This window comes from Pyrus communis, chromosome 8 (genome assembly GCF_041283825.1).
Source record: "Pyrus communis isolate YQ-2024b chromosome 8, ASM4128382v1, whole genome shotgun sequence".
Classification (NCBI taxonomy): Eukaryota; Viridiplantae; Streptophyta; class Magnoliopsida; order Rosales; family Rosaceae; genus Pyrus; species Pyrus communis.
Window position 1 is genome coordinate 3,626,183 of NC_142572.1, and position 14,781 is coordinate 3,640,963.

At 33.4% G+C, this 14,781-nt stretch overlaps 1 protein-coding gene across 4 annotated transcripts in view; it reads right to left on the reverse strand.

The window, feature by feature from the left end:
* The window catches only part of LOC137718363 (BEACH domain-containing protein B), a 32,053-nt gene extending 24,167 nt beyond the window's left edge, over positions 1 to 7,886 (reverse strand). For 2 of the 4 annotated variants that reach the window (XM_068457898.2, XM_088698159.1), the window contains exons 1-7: positions 7,746 to 7,886; positions 6,930 to 7,153; positions 4,688 to 4,751; positions 3,889 to 4,123; positions 2,828 to 3,004; positions 2,097 to 2,414; positions 626 to 848 (exon numbers count right to left, since the gene is read on the reverse strand). In XM_068457898.2, the coding sequence (XP_068313999.2) occupies positions 626 to 848; positions 2,097 to 2,414; positions 2,828 to 3,004; positions 3,889 to 4,123; positions 4,688 to 4,751; positions 6,930 to 7,051 (1,139 nt within the window). In that variant the 5' untranslated portion in view covers positions 7,052 to 7,153; positions 7,746 to 7,886. Of the gene's footprint in view, positions 1 to 625; positions 849 to 2,091; positions 2,415 to 2,827; positions 3,005 to 3,888; positions 4,124 to 4,687; positions 4,752 to 6,929; positions 7,154 to 7,680 lie in introns of those variants that run through there. The other 2 variants (XM_068457899.2, XM_068457900.2) reach the window with 2 other exon arrangements.
* Between the last annotated feature and the right edge of the window lie 6,895 nt (positions 7,887 to 14,781).

The window sequence follows — 14,781 nt, forward strand, 5'->3', positions numbered from 1 at the left end:
GAGTGTATAACACAAAGACTCATGTCAGAAAAACTGCTATGAAGTTCACAACTTCACATAGTAAATCAATTCAAATCAGCAAAATCTTACTTTATTGATTAAGGTAAATCTTAAAAATACAAAACGAAAACACATTCGCAGATATATTACACAGATTCCTCCCTTTACCGGAGATTTTATTATGACGTCGATAAGCTGTTCAGCGAGAAAATACTATATTCTAATTGTACATGCTAGAAGACTTAACCAGAAAAAGTTAAGAGATAAAATCTCAAGCAAATTCTAGTAGTCAACTAATACATACTCTTGATCTGGCAGAGCCACATTCCCATAACCCGGACACCAACTAAAGATACTCAGGTTTTAAGATGACCCAAAAACAAACAAAAGCACACCTTGACCTGCATAATCTCTATCTTGAAGTTGAAGGAGATCAAACAGATATAGAAATCATTTCATAGAAATTTTTAATTTTAATCTACATCCCCCACAAACTTAAGAAAGCCGTAAATAAAATGAAATGATACTCACCCATTCATTAGCATTTTAAGAAAATTTTGCATATATGAATGCACAAGATAAATGAACCTCAGGATGCAAGTCATACACAAGGAGTTGGTATTACCTTTTCTCAATGGCAGAAGCAGAACTTTTCAGTATTAGCACATTACTTGACGGTATTCCAAGACCATCCAACAGAACTTCAAGTCCTCCAATGCTTTTAAAATGATTTTGACCACGAGGATTCTGTGCTAATGTCATATGAAGAATTCTTAAAGACAAATACAGAAGTGAGGTATCCGTCCACTGTTCTTTCATGCTCAACCTTCTGCTTACACGCAGCAGCTCTGGGACAAGAACAATCTCAATCAATGAAAATGTAGGTGCCAAGAGAGTACAGGGTTTACAAAAGGCACTAAGGATATCATACAGATACCAAAAAGAATTTGGGGTCTTCATAGAACTCAAATATATCCAAAAGTTAAAAATGAAGGGTAGGGGAAGAAAATAGCAGGATCTTAAGATAACAGGGACTGGCATGGGATAGTGTAGGATGTCCTCATCTATTATGTGCACTGAACCCTATGAAAACGGAACAATACCAAGAGTGCATGCTAAGGACAACATAGGAATTCATACAACCATAGAAAAAAAAAATCAACGAAAATCCAATTGTTGTGAATAACATTATTTCTTTTCGGTTTTTTTTTTGGCTTTTCTCAACATTATGAGATTTTCCAAAAGTATGTTGAATTAACTCGAACAATTTTTAATTCTATCACAAGCTACAGAAAGAAGAGAAAGGTAATTTAACAAAAAAAGGGAAAAAGAGGCTGCCAGAAAAGAAATGAAATAAATGGCACAGACATACTCAAGTATAAAAAAAAATAAAGACAGACATTTGGGATACAAGCATGTGAAGCACTAAGTGTCATGTACAGATCACCAAATGAAAATAATCTCTCCAAAATAATGGAACTAAGATTCTTCTCAAAAATAAAAATAATGGAACTAAGACCAACTACACAATGAAGGTATAACATCCATACACAAATGAAAACGAGAAAACAATCTTGTGGAAGTGATGGAACTGTGACAAATAACAAGTTTTTGTTATTTCAGTCTAACTGTGGATTATAAATACAGTAGTCATTGGTCATCCAAGAAGTTTACAAATGTAAATACAGACAGACAGACAGACACATTATGGAAATTAACAAGGCACACAAAATAGAATCTTTACAACAAATGGCAAGGACATGCACACACTCAGCACTTTTGATGTATTTAATCATTAAAAAAATTTACACTAACAAGAAAGAGAAAAAAAACAGGTCATCAAGATAAGATTAAATTCTCTCTAGGAAAAGTTGATGTAAAGAAGAGTGAGTAATGAAATTTTTTTACAAAATAACCAAATCATATATGGAAGATGTCCAGACTCCAGACTGTAGCATATTGTTTCTAAGAGTAGGGCTCAAGTTTTCACTGTGTATTACCAAGTCGAGATATGATGCACTATAAGTTATAAATAAAAATTTCCTATCCAAAAGAAAAGATAAGAGAACAAGTAAAAACAAAATTGCCTACCTTACCTACTAACCAATTAAGTCCACCAGCTTCCATCACCGATACAACTGCCCTCTGATGCCATCGTAACCTTATTTCACTGGAAGGAACCTTACCAGAAGAGCCAACTGGTGATGCACAACCCCTTGAATCAAAACCTATAGTATTACTGCACAACTGACCTCTCTCATATACATTTGAATTTAAATCAATGAAACTACACATTATTGACACCACATATACAAGTATTTGTTGCAAGAGTCCAGTCCTCTCCATAGTAGAATTAGATGACTTTTCATCAGCGGAAAGTGCACCGCTTATTGTTTTAAGCTGGACAACAGCCCCTAAAATAACAAAAAACACAATGCAAAATTAGCAATGTTTTGCAAGATCAATTAAAACTTAAAAAGAAATCAACAAATTTGGTGGATAGGGTCCTAATAACATATGTTACAGCATCACACACATTTAAACCAATCAAAATATATGCACAATCAAATGAAAAACCAACCGAATTATAAATCCAATCCAATTTTAGTCATTTGAATGAGTTATTTTCAATCATTTAGGTGGGTTGGGGTTTTAAATAACAATTATAAAAACCTATAGTTTTATCAGCAAAAGAAATCTTCAATCAATTGGGGGCGTGTGGGTTTTAAATAAGTTAACAATTGCAACAATTCAAATTATTTGAACACCAGTTCACAATGTCTCATCATAAAAAGAAATTACACTAGGAGAGTAATACTACTAATACCTTTCATTAATGCCGTTAGCTTTTGAATCCCACTGTAGTATCCAAAAACTCTGCAATTATGTAATGAGCGAGTAACAATCATAAGAGCATCCAGGAGTGGCATTCCTTCCGAAATGATATTTAAGGTTGCAGAATGGCCAGAGAAGTCTGCCAACAATCGCACTATACTGGTATTTACTGTATTAACCATGGAAGAAACAAAGTAACCATAAATTACATGCAAGAAAACCCAATTTGAAGGAACGAAGATCATAACTAAATAATATGGGAGGGACAAAACGGCCATAAGGAACTAATTAGCCAAACAAAAAGCGCTAAAATATCAATGTATAGTACCATGACCACAATCCTGAAAAGAGTTCACCAAAAGCCTTCCAAAAGTGAAAAAAGAGAAGGAACAAGATACAATTTAGATGGCAACGATGAAGTCCAATGAATAATGTGCAGTTACCATGCTGATTAGCACAAGTATAATCAGCTTTGTTATATATGAAAACAGAATGTTCTGTAAGTTAATGAGTATGCCTGGCAGATGATAAACTGCAAGATCCTAACTAAACTCAAACTCACACAACAAAAGAATGCATTACTTCTTCATCTTATTATTTAAAAAAGAAAAGAAAAGAAAAGAAAAGAAGCAAGATCCTTCCTTTAGATCAATTTCTGTAAGTTAATGAGTATGCCTGGCAGTCGATAAACTGCAAGATCCTAACAAAACACAAACTCACACAACAACAATAATAAAAAAAAACATAGAAACACAATAACTAACTGCCTGCATTTTGGCTGGAAAGAAGATTGGAAGCTATAAAGGCAATTCCCATTCTTACTCAACTCAAGTAGAGAATGTTTATCTCCGCATACAAGGTAAAATATATAAATTAATTTAAATACTAAAACTTCCAACATCGGGCTGCTAACATTTGGCTTATAGTGGTATCAAGCATATGGTCAAAAATATCTCATAAAAATAAAAGAAAATATGTTTCGCAAAAAATTTTAATACAGCACACCAAAGTAAATTGCCGATTGCTAAAAAGCAAGCATGAATTTCAACTTACACTCAGCAACCATAGAAGTTAATTGTGTAATCTCTTCAGTCAATACTAAGATGACTTCTGCAGGATGTCCAGCAAAGCAGCCAATAACTACATCATCTGAATGTGATGAATATTCTGTATATTGAATGGTAGTTGAAGAAGCCTCTGACATTTGGCCTGTATTTACTGGTTCCCAATTCTTGAATACAACCAGAAACTGCTTAAGAAAAACATGAAACAGCCTCCTCTTTTCCACCTGTATATTGTGTGAACATAATATCACAAAGTTAAAACATAAATCAACTAGAGCGCACAAGGAACAAGAAAAGCTATTATGTCATTCTCTGCTATCAATTCATTTGTAAAGATGATGTACTCTTCCTAACCTGTTATGTCCAAAGATAGAAAACAATTCCATAGTATCTATTCTCAAATCCTGTAAATTAAATTCCTTGAAGGATATCTAATTTCATGAAGGTTAGGTTATAAGTCTTTTTTCTGAGCATATAATATATGTATTGTCATTGTTAGAGAAACTAACATAGCTGGACAAGAAAATGAGGATAGCTCCTATAAGAACCAGTAAGTCCCTCTTTTGTTTTTGGCAAGACAGAAAATCCCTAGCCAATCTTGAACATAGTGCATGAGGAAAAGTTTATAAATAGCTCGACAAAAGGTAATTGTCAACGCACAACCCTTGTTTTTGGCACAGTTCATTTTATTACATCAGAAAGAAAAAAAGTTTACAAGTAGCCTCCGTGAAGAACAATGAAGAATCTTTGGAGAAGAATTTGAGAAATTAATAAACTTCCAAGCATACCTTATCAACAGCTTTTTCATATCGATCCCAAAGTATGTTTAGGACTGCCTCATCTCCAACTTCACTGCAAAATAAAGGGCCAAATCATCAAACCACCCATCCTAAAAGGTTAATAAATTCTCTTATAAAAAGGATAGTTAATAATTCTGCACATTAATGCCCACGTAGATAGTGTAACAAAGAAATTACTAACAGCAGAAGAAAATGAAATAAAAGGACCACAAAATGCTAACCAAATTAGGCATCATAAAATTAACAAGTCTTGCATTCCCCTGTTTGCAGTTACAACACTTGCCCACACTCGGTAATGTCGCTATGGTTGAACTGCAAATACTTACAAGAATTTACTCATATAGTTGGCCTTAAAGTTGGGGCTGAAACTAACATGTCTAAGAGTGTGTTGGTGGGTACTAATGTAGAGATATTAGCGTCCATAGCTAGTATTTGGGATGTTGGTCAGGACCAGGAGCGTGGCCTTTGAGTTCTTTGGGACTTTCTTTAGGGGCAGTCTGTGTGCTTTATCTTCCTGGACCCCATTGTTGACTCGGTGAGGATAAAATTAGATGGGGTGAGGAGATAACGTTGCACTTAACCTGACTGGCTCACTGACTCTTGAATCTTGAATACCGTTCCCACTTATCTTATGTCCATTGTGGAATAAAGTAGCTAAAACTTTGGAATCAACAACAAATTACTTTTGGGAGAGGAATGGAGAGGGGAAATTGACCGTTAGGTTAGATGTGCTCAATGCATAAACCAAAGGATGGTCATGGGTTGGCTTTAGAGAATTTGGTGAAAGAAAATAGTGTGTTTTTAAGTATGGAGATTCCCTCTTGAGCATTTTCCTTGTGGAATTTAGCCATCAGGATTGTGCAGAGACTACAGAGTCCAACTGGGATTCTTGTATTCTAAAGAGAATATTGTTCCAAAGTCTTTGGAAATAAATTTTTAAGGCCTTGTGTTCCTTTTCTTATGTAATGATAACTGTTTAAATCCTATCTTGCCATGCATAGTTTCCCTGCCCAAAATTTTATATATATATGTGTGTGTGTGTGTGTGTGTGTGTGTGTGTGTGTGTGTGTGTATTTGATAAAGAAGCGATTGTAGATATTGCTAGTCGGGTCTGATATGCAAGATGACAACTTGTCCTATGTCTCCATACATAGCCCCTGCGTCATGCATTACCATGAAAGAGGAGGTGCCAAGGATGACCAGAAGGCAGTAAAATCCTATTGAAGGCTTTCTACTATTAATCTCCTCTTCCAAACAGATTTATTTAATAAGTAAAAACCTTTAATAGAGGAAAGGAAAGAGTACAAGGTGTTCTATGGCCCAAACCTGACAAGCACTCTCTAAAGAACATAAAAAAAGCCACCATAACACTACACAAAAACAACAGATTATTACAACAATACTCTAAAACACTACAGCTCTTCAATCAGACAGTATTACAAAAAAGAAACAGCCCTAAATTCTGGACATATCAGAGCCCTTAGAGTAGCCGAAGATTGGACTCTCTCTGACAAATTATCCACCTCTTCCACCACCAAAAACCCTAAAGAATTCAATCTCCATATACTAGTGTGATAATCACATTTCTTCAAATGTTCAATTCCCAGCTTTAGCCCTCTCATGGGCACTATATTTTTTTACAATACTGTGACACATACCTAATACCTATCTCAGCTGTGCCCCCTTTACCAATTGACTGGAGGCCCAGAGGATACTTTTTTATGGGAAAAAAATTTTGCCAATAAAAATCATTAAACACAGTGCACACACTCGGTGAAACAAGAGGTCCACCAACAATTTGACATAACTCTCATAAAAAGCATACCCAAATTTCATCTATGACATCGTAACACAAAACTCTAAAAAGGTACCCTAGAGCAGTTCCCCCATCTCATTAAATTATACAAAATGAAACATCCCTAAAGGCCTTGAGACTAGCTTTAGGTTCAATTTTTCCGGAGAGGGAGGAGAATAAAATACTTCAACCATTTTATCATTTTCTTCCAAAGACCCAGACACTGAACTAGCTAAAATTAACTAAGATCGTTCCATATATCCCTGAAAATATGCAATGATTATTAAACATACCAGTCCTTTCATTACAATAATTTAACTTGACTGTATTCAATCTAACATAGCATCCCCATATGAGTAAACACAAAATCACAATTTACAATAACCAACATGCCAGAGTAAAACAAAAAGTAGTGTAACAGTGAATCATAAGTACCTAAAGCGGATCTTCAAGCCAGGAGGAGAGAACTTCTGAGCTTGGGTCCCTGAAGAAGAATCTCCATCGTGGCCACCGGAAGTCCTTCGAATAAGGTCAGCAACACCCTTGACAATATTCATGCTTCCCCACAGCCAAGTTTTTCATATAAGTCAACACTTCATAATCCAATAGTCAGGATGCAAATGGTGACTCCAGCCCATCACCCTCAATGTGCTTGCCTTCTATTAAATGTTACATAAAACACCACTAAGTTAAAAAAAATTCCCATACACTAAAAATCATACTAAATTACTGCCTAATCCACGAAATTCTGAAACCAGTCAAAAAGGACTAGAAATTTGGTTCCACGAAAAATTAACAATAAGAGCATCTCGGTTAGTTTTTACACAACAAATACACTGGTTAGAGTTGAATTTGTCTGTTAAACTTCCTATAGTACATATTAACAAAAATCTTCTAAAACCTCCAACTCATTTTCCATTCCTCTCCCTCAACTTCTTGGCAAACAAACCGAAACGCTATCCGAGTTTCCGACAAGCTATCACATCAATAAACTAACACTCCCATGCACAAAAAGCATAAATTTACATCAAATAAGCTGCTAATAAACAAAAAATAAAAATAAAAAAACCACATTATTTAGCAAAACATTGAAATGTCTGATAAAACTAAATGCGGATGAAGGTTGATAACTCTGAGGAAAAAATCAACGAAAAATAGAGAAATAATTAATTGATCACCGACGTACACTCGAACTCAATGGTTGAATTCTTTGATCAATTTCATGAATTTCAGACAATAAACGATGAGAACCTGATCGGATCGTGGGGCCCAAAAGCACGGTGTGGATAAGGTTTGCGATTGGAGATCTGAGCCTGAAATTCTTGGGAGCTCTATCTCTTCTTCAATGGCGTCAGTGTAGAATCCACGCCAGAAAATGCGTTAGCGGAATGCGGAAAGAAAGAAGAAGGAAAATACGAACCCCCAAACACTCGTTAAATTTCAAGATTGCCCCTGTTACTGTAGTGGTTGAAGATCAAAGCGGGTGATGTGAATTTTATCTGACAGTCGAAAATGCGGCAAATGTAACAGATTTTACCGGGTTTTTCTTTTTTACGACCATTGAGACGTTGTCGTTACTCTTCGGGGGAACCTGTACTGAGCTTTACCAAAGAGGCCTTATTATTCACACGTATTATAACATATTAGTTTCTCTGCAAGTGCTTATGCACGCGAGAAAGGTTTTTTAACCCTTGCGTATAGCAAAGGTATATTTGTAAATAAAGATATCAAAAATAAACTAAAAACTTGTAAATTGCGTCTAGGCACGTAATTAAAAATTTATAAGCGGCTATGATTAAAAAAGGCATCTCGAGTGTGGAGGAGCAGGTGTGTAATACATCAAAATAGTAAGAATGAAAATGACTAGGTAGAAACTACTAACCTACACAATTAAAGATCACGACATAAACACAAAATCTTTGTGCTTTGACTTTGAGACCCCATAAGATAGACCAACGCATAATTGATCACTGAAGTTTGAACACAGGTAAATCTTTACATGGGATATTTTTTTATGGTGAGAGAAAAACTTGATTGGAAACTGCTTTCTTGTAAGTTCAAATAAGCATTTGGTGCTATTGGGAGTCCTTAATGAATCCTTGGTTAAAACATTCTATTTCATGTGTATTGGGTGTCTGAAGGGTTTTCTTGGCCTTGACCTAACCATCGCTTCGGGACCGTTAACAACCTTCTTTGCATTCTCTAATGCTGACTGGACCGTCTGAATGCTTCGAGTAGGATATGGCCCCATCACAACAGTAAAACTCTTTCCTAACATGGCTCACTCGCCTCTGAAGCTGGAATGCTTTTATAGAGGAGTCTACTCGAGGAATCTAAAAGTTTTAAGTGGGATGTGGAATGTGATTGATAATGGATGGTGGTCATGAAATCTCTCTTTGGCACAGGGAACTTAGAAGTCGACAAGAAAGAGCTATGAGTAGCCACGGATATTGCTCCAATTTGGATTTCAACATCAATAAGGTTTTGGTGACAACCAGGACACAATAATCCGTACGATTACACAAACTCAATTTTGGATCAATGTTTCTCAATAGCATGATTGGAGCACTTCTCTGCAATGTCAATTTATGTGAAACATATTTATTATTTTTGCATTAAGCATATCACCATCTTCATTGATTAAAGTTATCAGTGCACATTCCACCTGTAAGTTGCATAATTGATAATTTACATTATATATACTAAAACTCAATTGAGTTTTAGCACTGTTCAGCAATAGTAAACGAGCGGAAATGCCCCAGATTTTTTCGGTCCATTACCGTTCTGCTGCCTGCTTCACACAATAAAACACATGTATTGCCCATGATTGCCATGTGTTGATCATCCTTTGTCCTCCCAGGTTGCGTGTCTATGATCGTTGAGTTGTGGCACAAAGAAAGATAAAATAATTAATTAAAAAACTGACAAAAAATTATTTAAAAAATATGACTTAAATCAGGCCACATGGTTTGTGGTGCACAACACAATAAAAAATTATAAAAACATTGAATGCATGGACAAAATAATTATTAAAAATTGTGAGAAACCCACCTGTCCCCATTGCTTTGCCTTTTGATTATTTTATTTTTTGATTTTGCTCGGCTTTTTGCCTTCCACGCCGAGTCTCCTGCAGTAGGTGGCACGGAACACGGTTTGTGGCACATAACACAATAAAATATTATAAAAACATTTGAATGCAAAGTCTCCTGCAGAGTGTAGGCACAAAGAAGAATAAAATAATAATAAAAAAACTGACAATAAATATTTAAAAAAATGAGTTAATCCAGGTTTGTGGCATATAACACAATAAAACATTATAAAAAATTTTGAATGCATGGAAACCAAATATTAAAAATTGTGAGAAGCCCCGCTGTCTTTCACCTTGCCTTTGGTTATTTTATTTTTTGGTTTTGCTCTGCTTTTTGTCTTCCACGTGTTGATCATCGGGGGATTTTCTGCTGAGAGGGCTTCTCCCTTTATCTTTCATTTTTATCTCTTTCTTTCCTCAGTTTTTCCTTTGCTTTTTCTGCTTCTTTCTTTCGCGTTTTAGCAAACGGTACTTCGTCTTTTTTTCATTTGTGTGTTGTCATTGTTATTATGGGTGCATGATTTGGTTCTGTTTTGTATTTTCAGGAAACGGTGTTGTTCATTTTTCCCAAGTGTTGTGTTGCCATTTTTGCGCTGGTTCTACTTCAGGTATGTCGTTCTTCTTTTCTTTTTCTTTTTTCTTTTTTTTCCACTTATTTTTGCTTATTTTATGTTCTTAGGTAAATTTGGTGTTTAATTTAGAGCACAGAAAATAGGAAATAATTATTAAAAAAATTTGTTTTTGGATGAATTTGATGTTTAAATTAGAGTACAGAAAATAGGAAATAATAAATAAAGAATGAAAGAGAAATTAAAAAATTTATGCTTTGTTTGACCAGGGTAAATGAAAAATATAGCTCCAACTCTTATCGATAAATTACAATCGTATATAAAGCTAGCGAAGTTAAGAGTATGAATTTGCAGGATATGAAAACCATCGATTTCCGGAGCTACTCAAACATAAGCAAAGTGGGTGATTTATAATAAGTGACTTTTTCTTTGTTCTTTATTGTGCTACCTAACTGACTTTTAGTATATGTATACTTTATCATTGTACATTTTTTTTTAAATTTTTCTGTGATAACAAACAATAAAATTTTTATACCTTCTTAACTTTTAAAACCCATGTATATCTAATGGGAAGAAAAAAAAAATATAAAAAAAAATGTGATTAAAACTAGGCCACATGATTTGTGGCACAACAAACAATAAAAATTTATACCTGTCCACGTATCAGTCATTGCCACAAGGTAGTATCTCTACCTTTGTTCTTCTTTCTTCCGTTTTCTTTTGAATTTTTCTTTGCTTCTCCCGCTTTTGGCAGTCGTTTGCTTTCTTCATTGTCTTTGTTTGCTTCTCCCGCTCTTGCCAGTCCTTTTCTTTTGTTTTTGAATCGTTCTCAACACCTAAACCGAGTGATCAATCTTATAAACGAAAAAGAGAATCTGTGAGAAGCGCGCTTTTCATTCCTGGTGAACAAAGGTTTGATATCTAATTTCATACTATTCTCAAATATGATGTTTATATTTTTACATCATGTTTTAAAAAATTTCCATGTGTTCACTTCAACTTTCTTAAAATTTACATATCAAATATTTTCAATAATTATTAAAAAAAAAATCATCTTTTCTTCTTTTTGTGAAAAACTATATTAATGTTGCATAATCATTCAACTCAGTGAATCTGAAGAAATTTCAGAAGTTGATCCAAGAGAATGTGATGAGGTTCCAATCAAGTTATTAAAAACAAAAAAAAAATCACCTCCTAATCAGGCAAAGCCACACAGCAGCACTGGAAACAATGATTAGGTTAGTATGCTTTCAAGTTGTTTTATCTTTTCCTCCATTACCATTTAAATGTGACACTAAATCCTATCTAAATATGTTATATTCTATTCCTCTTTGTTCAGGTTATTTTATCAATGACAACAAGGGCTGAAAACACCTTTCATTACTCTGATCAAGAATGTTTATCGTGTTTTGTTTATCTATATTAAATCATGTTTAACATGTTTAAAAACCTGTACATATCTTTTTTTGCCCAAAACTCAACAATATTTTTTGCATCCTCATACAACAGCATCTCCTCATTTTTTGTATGCAAAAGCTGGAACACACTATATTAGATGGGGTTATTAGAAGAAATTCAGTTATCATGTTTTTTGTATCTTTATACCAGAAATTTCTATTTTTTGTAACTGGATGTAATCTTCCCGGTCCAAAAATACATACAACTGCTACAATATAATGGATAACTATAATTTGTATCTTTATATTATCTAAATTTAACCTTTTCCAGTTAACGCTTTTCCAAATTCATTGTTGCTATCGTTGTTCCTATTTTGTAACAGAAATTTTTTCATTTTTAACATCTTAACTTCAAACCCGCGGCAACGCAGGCGTATTAAGCACCAGTGATCCTCTAAATTTGGAAAACAAAAAAGAAAAAAAGAAAAAAAAACTTCAGCAATAAATTGATCGATGGATTCCTTACCCTCCCATGAGCTTGGGCCTTATATGCTTCAGAAAGAGTCAGCTGGGCCCATTTTACTCATTGGGCCAAAACATTTAGGCCTGAGCTTGGCCCAATTACGGGCCGTTCCTCTTCCATTTGGGCTATGTAATTTCTTGTGGCCTTTCTAGATGGGGTTGGATTTGTTTGTTTGATTTCCTATTATTTTGGACAAATCTGATTGGTCACAAAATTGTGCATCATCTTCTATACTTTCTTGTCAACATTTTGCCCTTTTTTTTTTTTTTTAAATTTTATTTTGCCCCCATTTTTTATACACAATAGTTATATAATGAGGGCAAAATAGTAATTTTGTATCTTTTGAGAAAATGACAATCATATCTCTATTTTTCCTATTTTACTCTTACTTTTGATACACAATATTTACATAAGGAGGACAAAACAGTTTATGTAATATTAAGAGAAATTGTTCCACCATCATTTTTTCATACTCTTTTTAAAATTTTAAAAACTAATCACACTCCTTAATAAAAAATAATAAAAAAAAATGAAATTATTCACATACACAGAATGTGTACTCATCAGCTAGTGACCAATAATGCATACCTTGTAACTTGCAAACCTTCACATCACAAACCCTTCCACAATTTTGGAACCGAAATGTTAGTGGTTCAGAGGAACAAGATTAAATTATAATTCTCAAGCCTTGCATTTCAAGAAAGTCAGTGAGGTTAATTAATTAATTATTTATTTATTTATTTACAATTATTTTTATTTATATTATATGCCAAGCTTTTCTTCTTTTGTGGTTAAGCTTAAAGAGGCAGTCATGGAGAATTTGAGATCTAATTTTCTCTGCTTTCCATTTCTTTAGGTAGAAAAATGTGTTTCTCCAAGGCATCTTTTGTCTCCTAAAGACAATAATTTCATGTGCAAGTGTGGATTATTTAACTCATAAATTCCACCAATTGAAAACTAAGAATATGATCAACTCCACTTTGGTTGGTCACTTGGGTTGGTCGCGAGTTGTGACTTTATCATATTGAATGGTTTTCAGTGCATCCAAAAACACGCTAACGTGATAACATATATATTTATTATTGGGAAATGTCAGGAACTGAGATTCTTAATGGATTTTTCATCATTTTATAATTTAACGTCAATTATCGTGTTAATATTATAAACATTATGTAAAAAAAATATAAGGCCGTAGAGAGTATGAAGATTCCAATTTTTGTAAGAATCTCCTTAATATTTCTTTTTATTAATAATACTTTAGAAGTGAGACATATTATTTATAATTACTTATCAACTAAAATATTAAATCATGTGTCACTAGAAAGAAAATTTAAATTAATAAATGTCGAGGGACTCATCACCTCAACAGATGAAAGAAGAAAGCTTGCTTACGTCAAAGATTAATAGTCAAAGAGTTTTATCTAAAATTAGAAAAAGAAAGAGAGTTTTAAATTAAACACTTCCGGTACTATTCACTTTTAACGAAAAATCACATTTTTACCTTTTTCTGGTACTATTCACTACACTTGTATTTGTCATTTTTAATTAAAGCTAAAGTTTTTTTTTAGACTTTTTGTTAGTTTTCCTAAAAAATAATTGGTTTTAAAAAAAAATTTATTATTTTTTAAAAGAGGGACAATGAGTGGTAAGTCACTGTTATAACGTATTTTTGAGTAATACTAAGTACTCTCTAAAAAGTGAAACTCTGCATGGATTCGCTACCACATTATTTTTTTGGCATAATATCTTATAATGTTGGCACATAACTCTCTCAAAAGTGAAACTCTTCATAAATTCTCTGTCACTTCACAGTTTAACATCAGCTCTTGTACTAATGTTATAAAATATTGTGCAAAAGATATAAGCTTTCAAAGAGTCCCGCAAAGAGTCTCATTAACATTTATCCTTTTGTTTTCTGTACTTGAAAGTTTTCTCGAAGGTGAACAATGAGTCATAATTACTAGATTTTATTTATATTTTAACTAATGTTTCTTTTGGTAATATTTAAGTAATTTTTTGTTCTCCAATCTACTAATGGTTGTTTATTCTGGTGTTGCTTTTAGATTAGGACCACATTATCCAATTTGTTTATTTAACCCTAATGACTTTTGCATCTGTCTAATGCATTGTATTTTCCACCAATAAACCGTCCAACAAATATGATATTCCCGTCAATTGGTCATGGTATACCAACTTCTCAATATGCCATCATATTGTTTATTATTTTTGTCTTTAGGCCATCTCAAATTTGAAAGATGAATATTACAGTAACTTGCAAGTTTTATCTTCTTCGTGCATTTATAAAATATGAAATTTAACTTTTAACAATTTTTGAGCATTAAAGAGATTAGATTAAATTTACAGTAAAATATAAATTTGTATCTTCTAAAAGTAGAGGTCTCACTTTTGACTGAGTTATATCTAAAATATATCTTTGCATATTTGGTGGCGGACCGTATTGGTGGTGAATCATATTGGAGAATAGTATCTCACCTGCATATGACAAGGTAATGTACAATTGATATTAAAAAAAATTATTACCTAAGGTTTCAATGATATTAAGGTGAAAATTCTCATAAAGTAATTGTATATTATTCTGACATATACCTAGGGCTGGAAAAAAATATTGAAAATCTCAAACCATATTGAAACCGAATTGAAAAAATATTGAACCAAAAATCCTGAAAATTTTGGTATCAAAACCAAATCG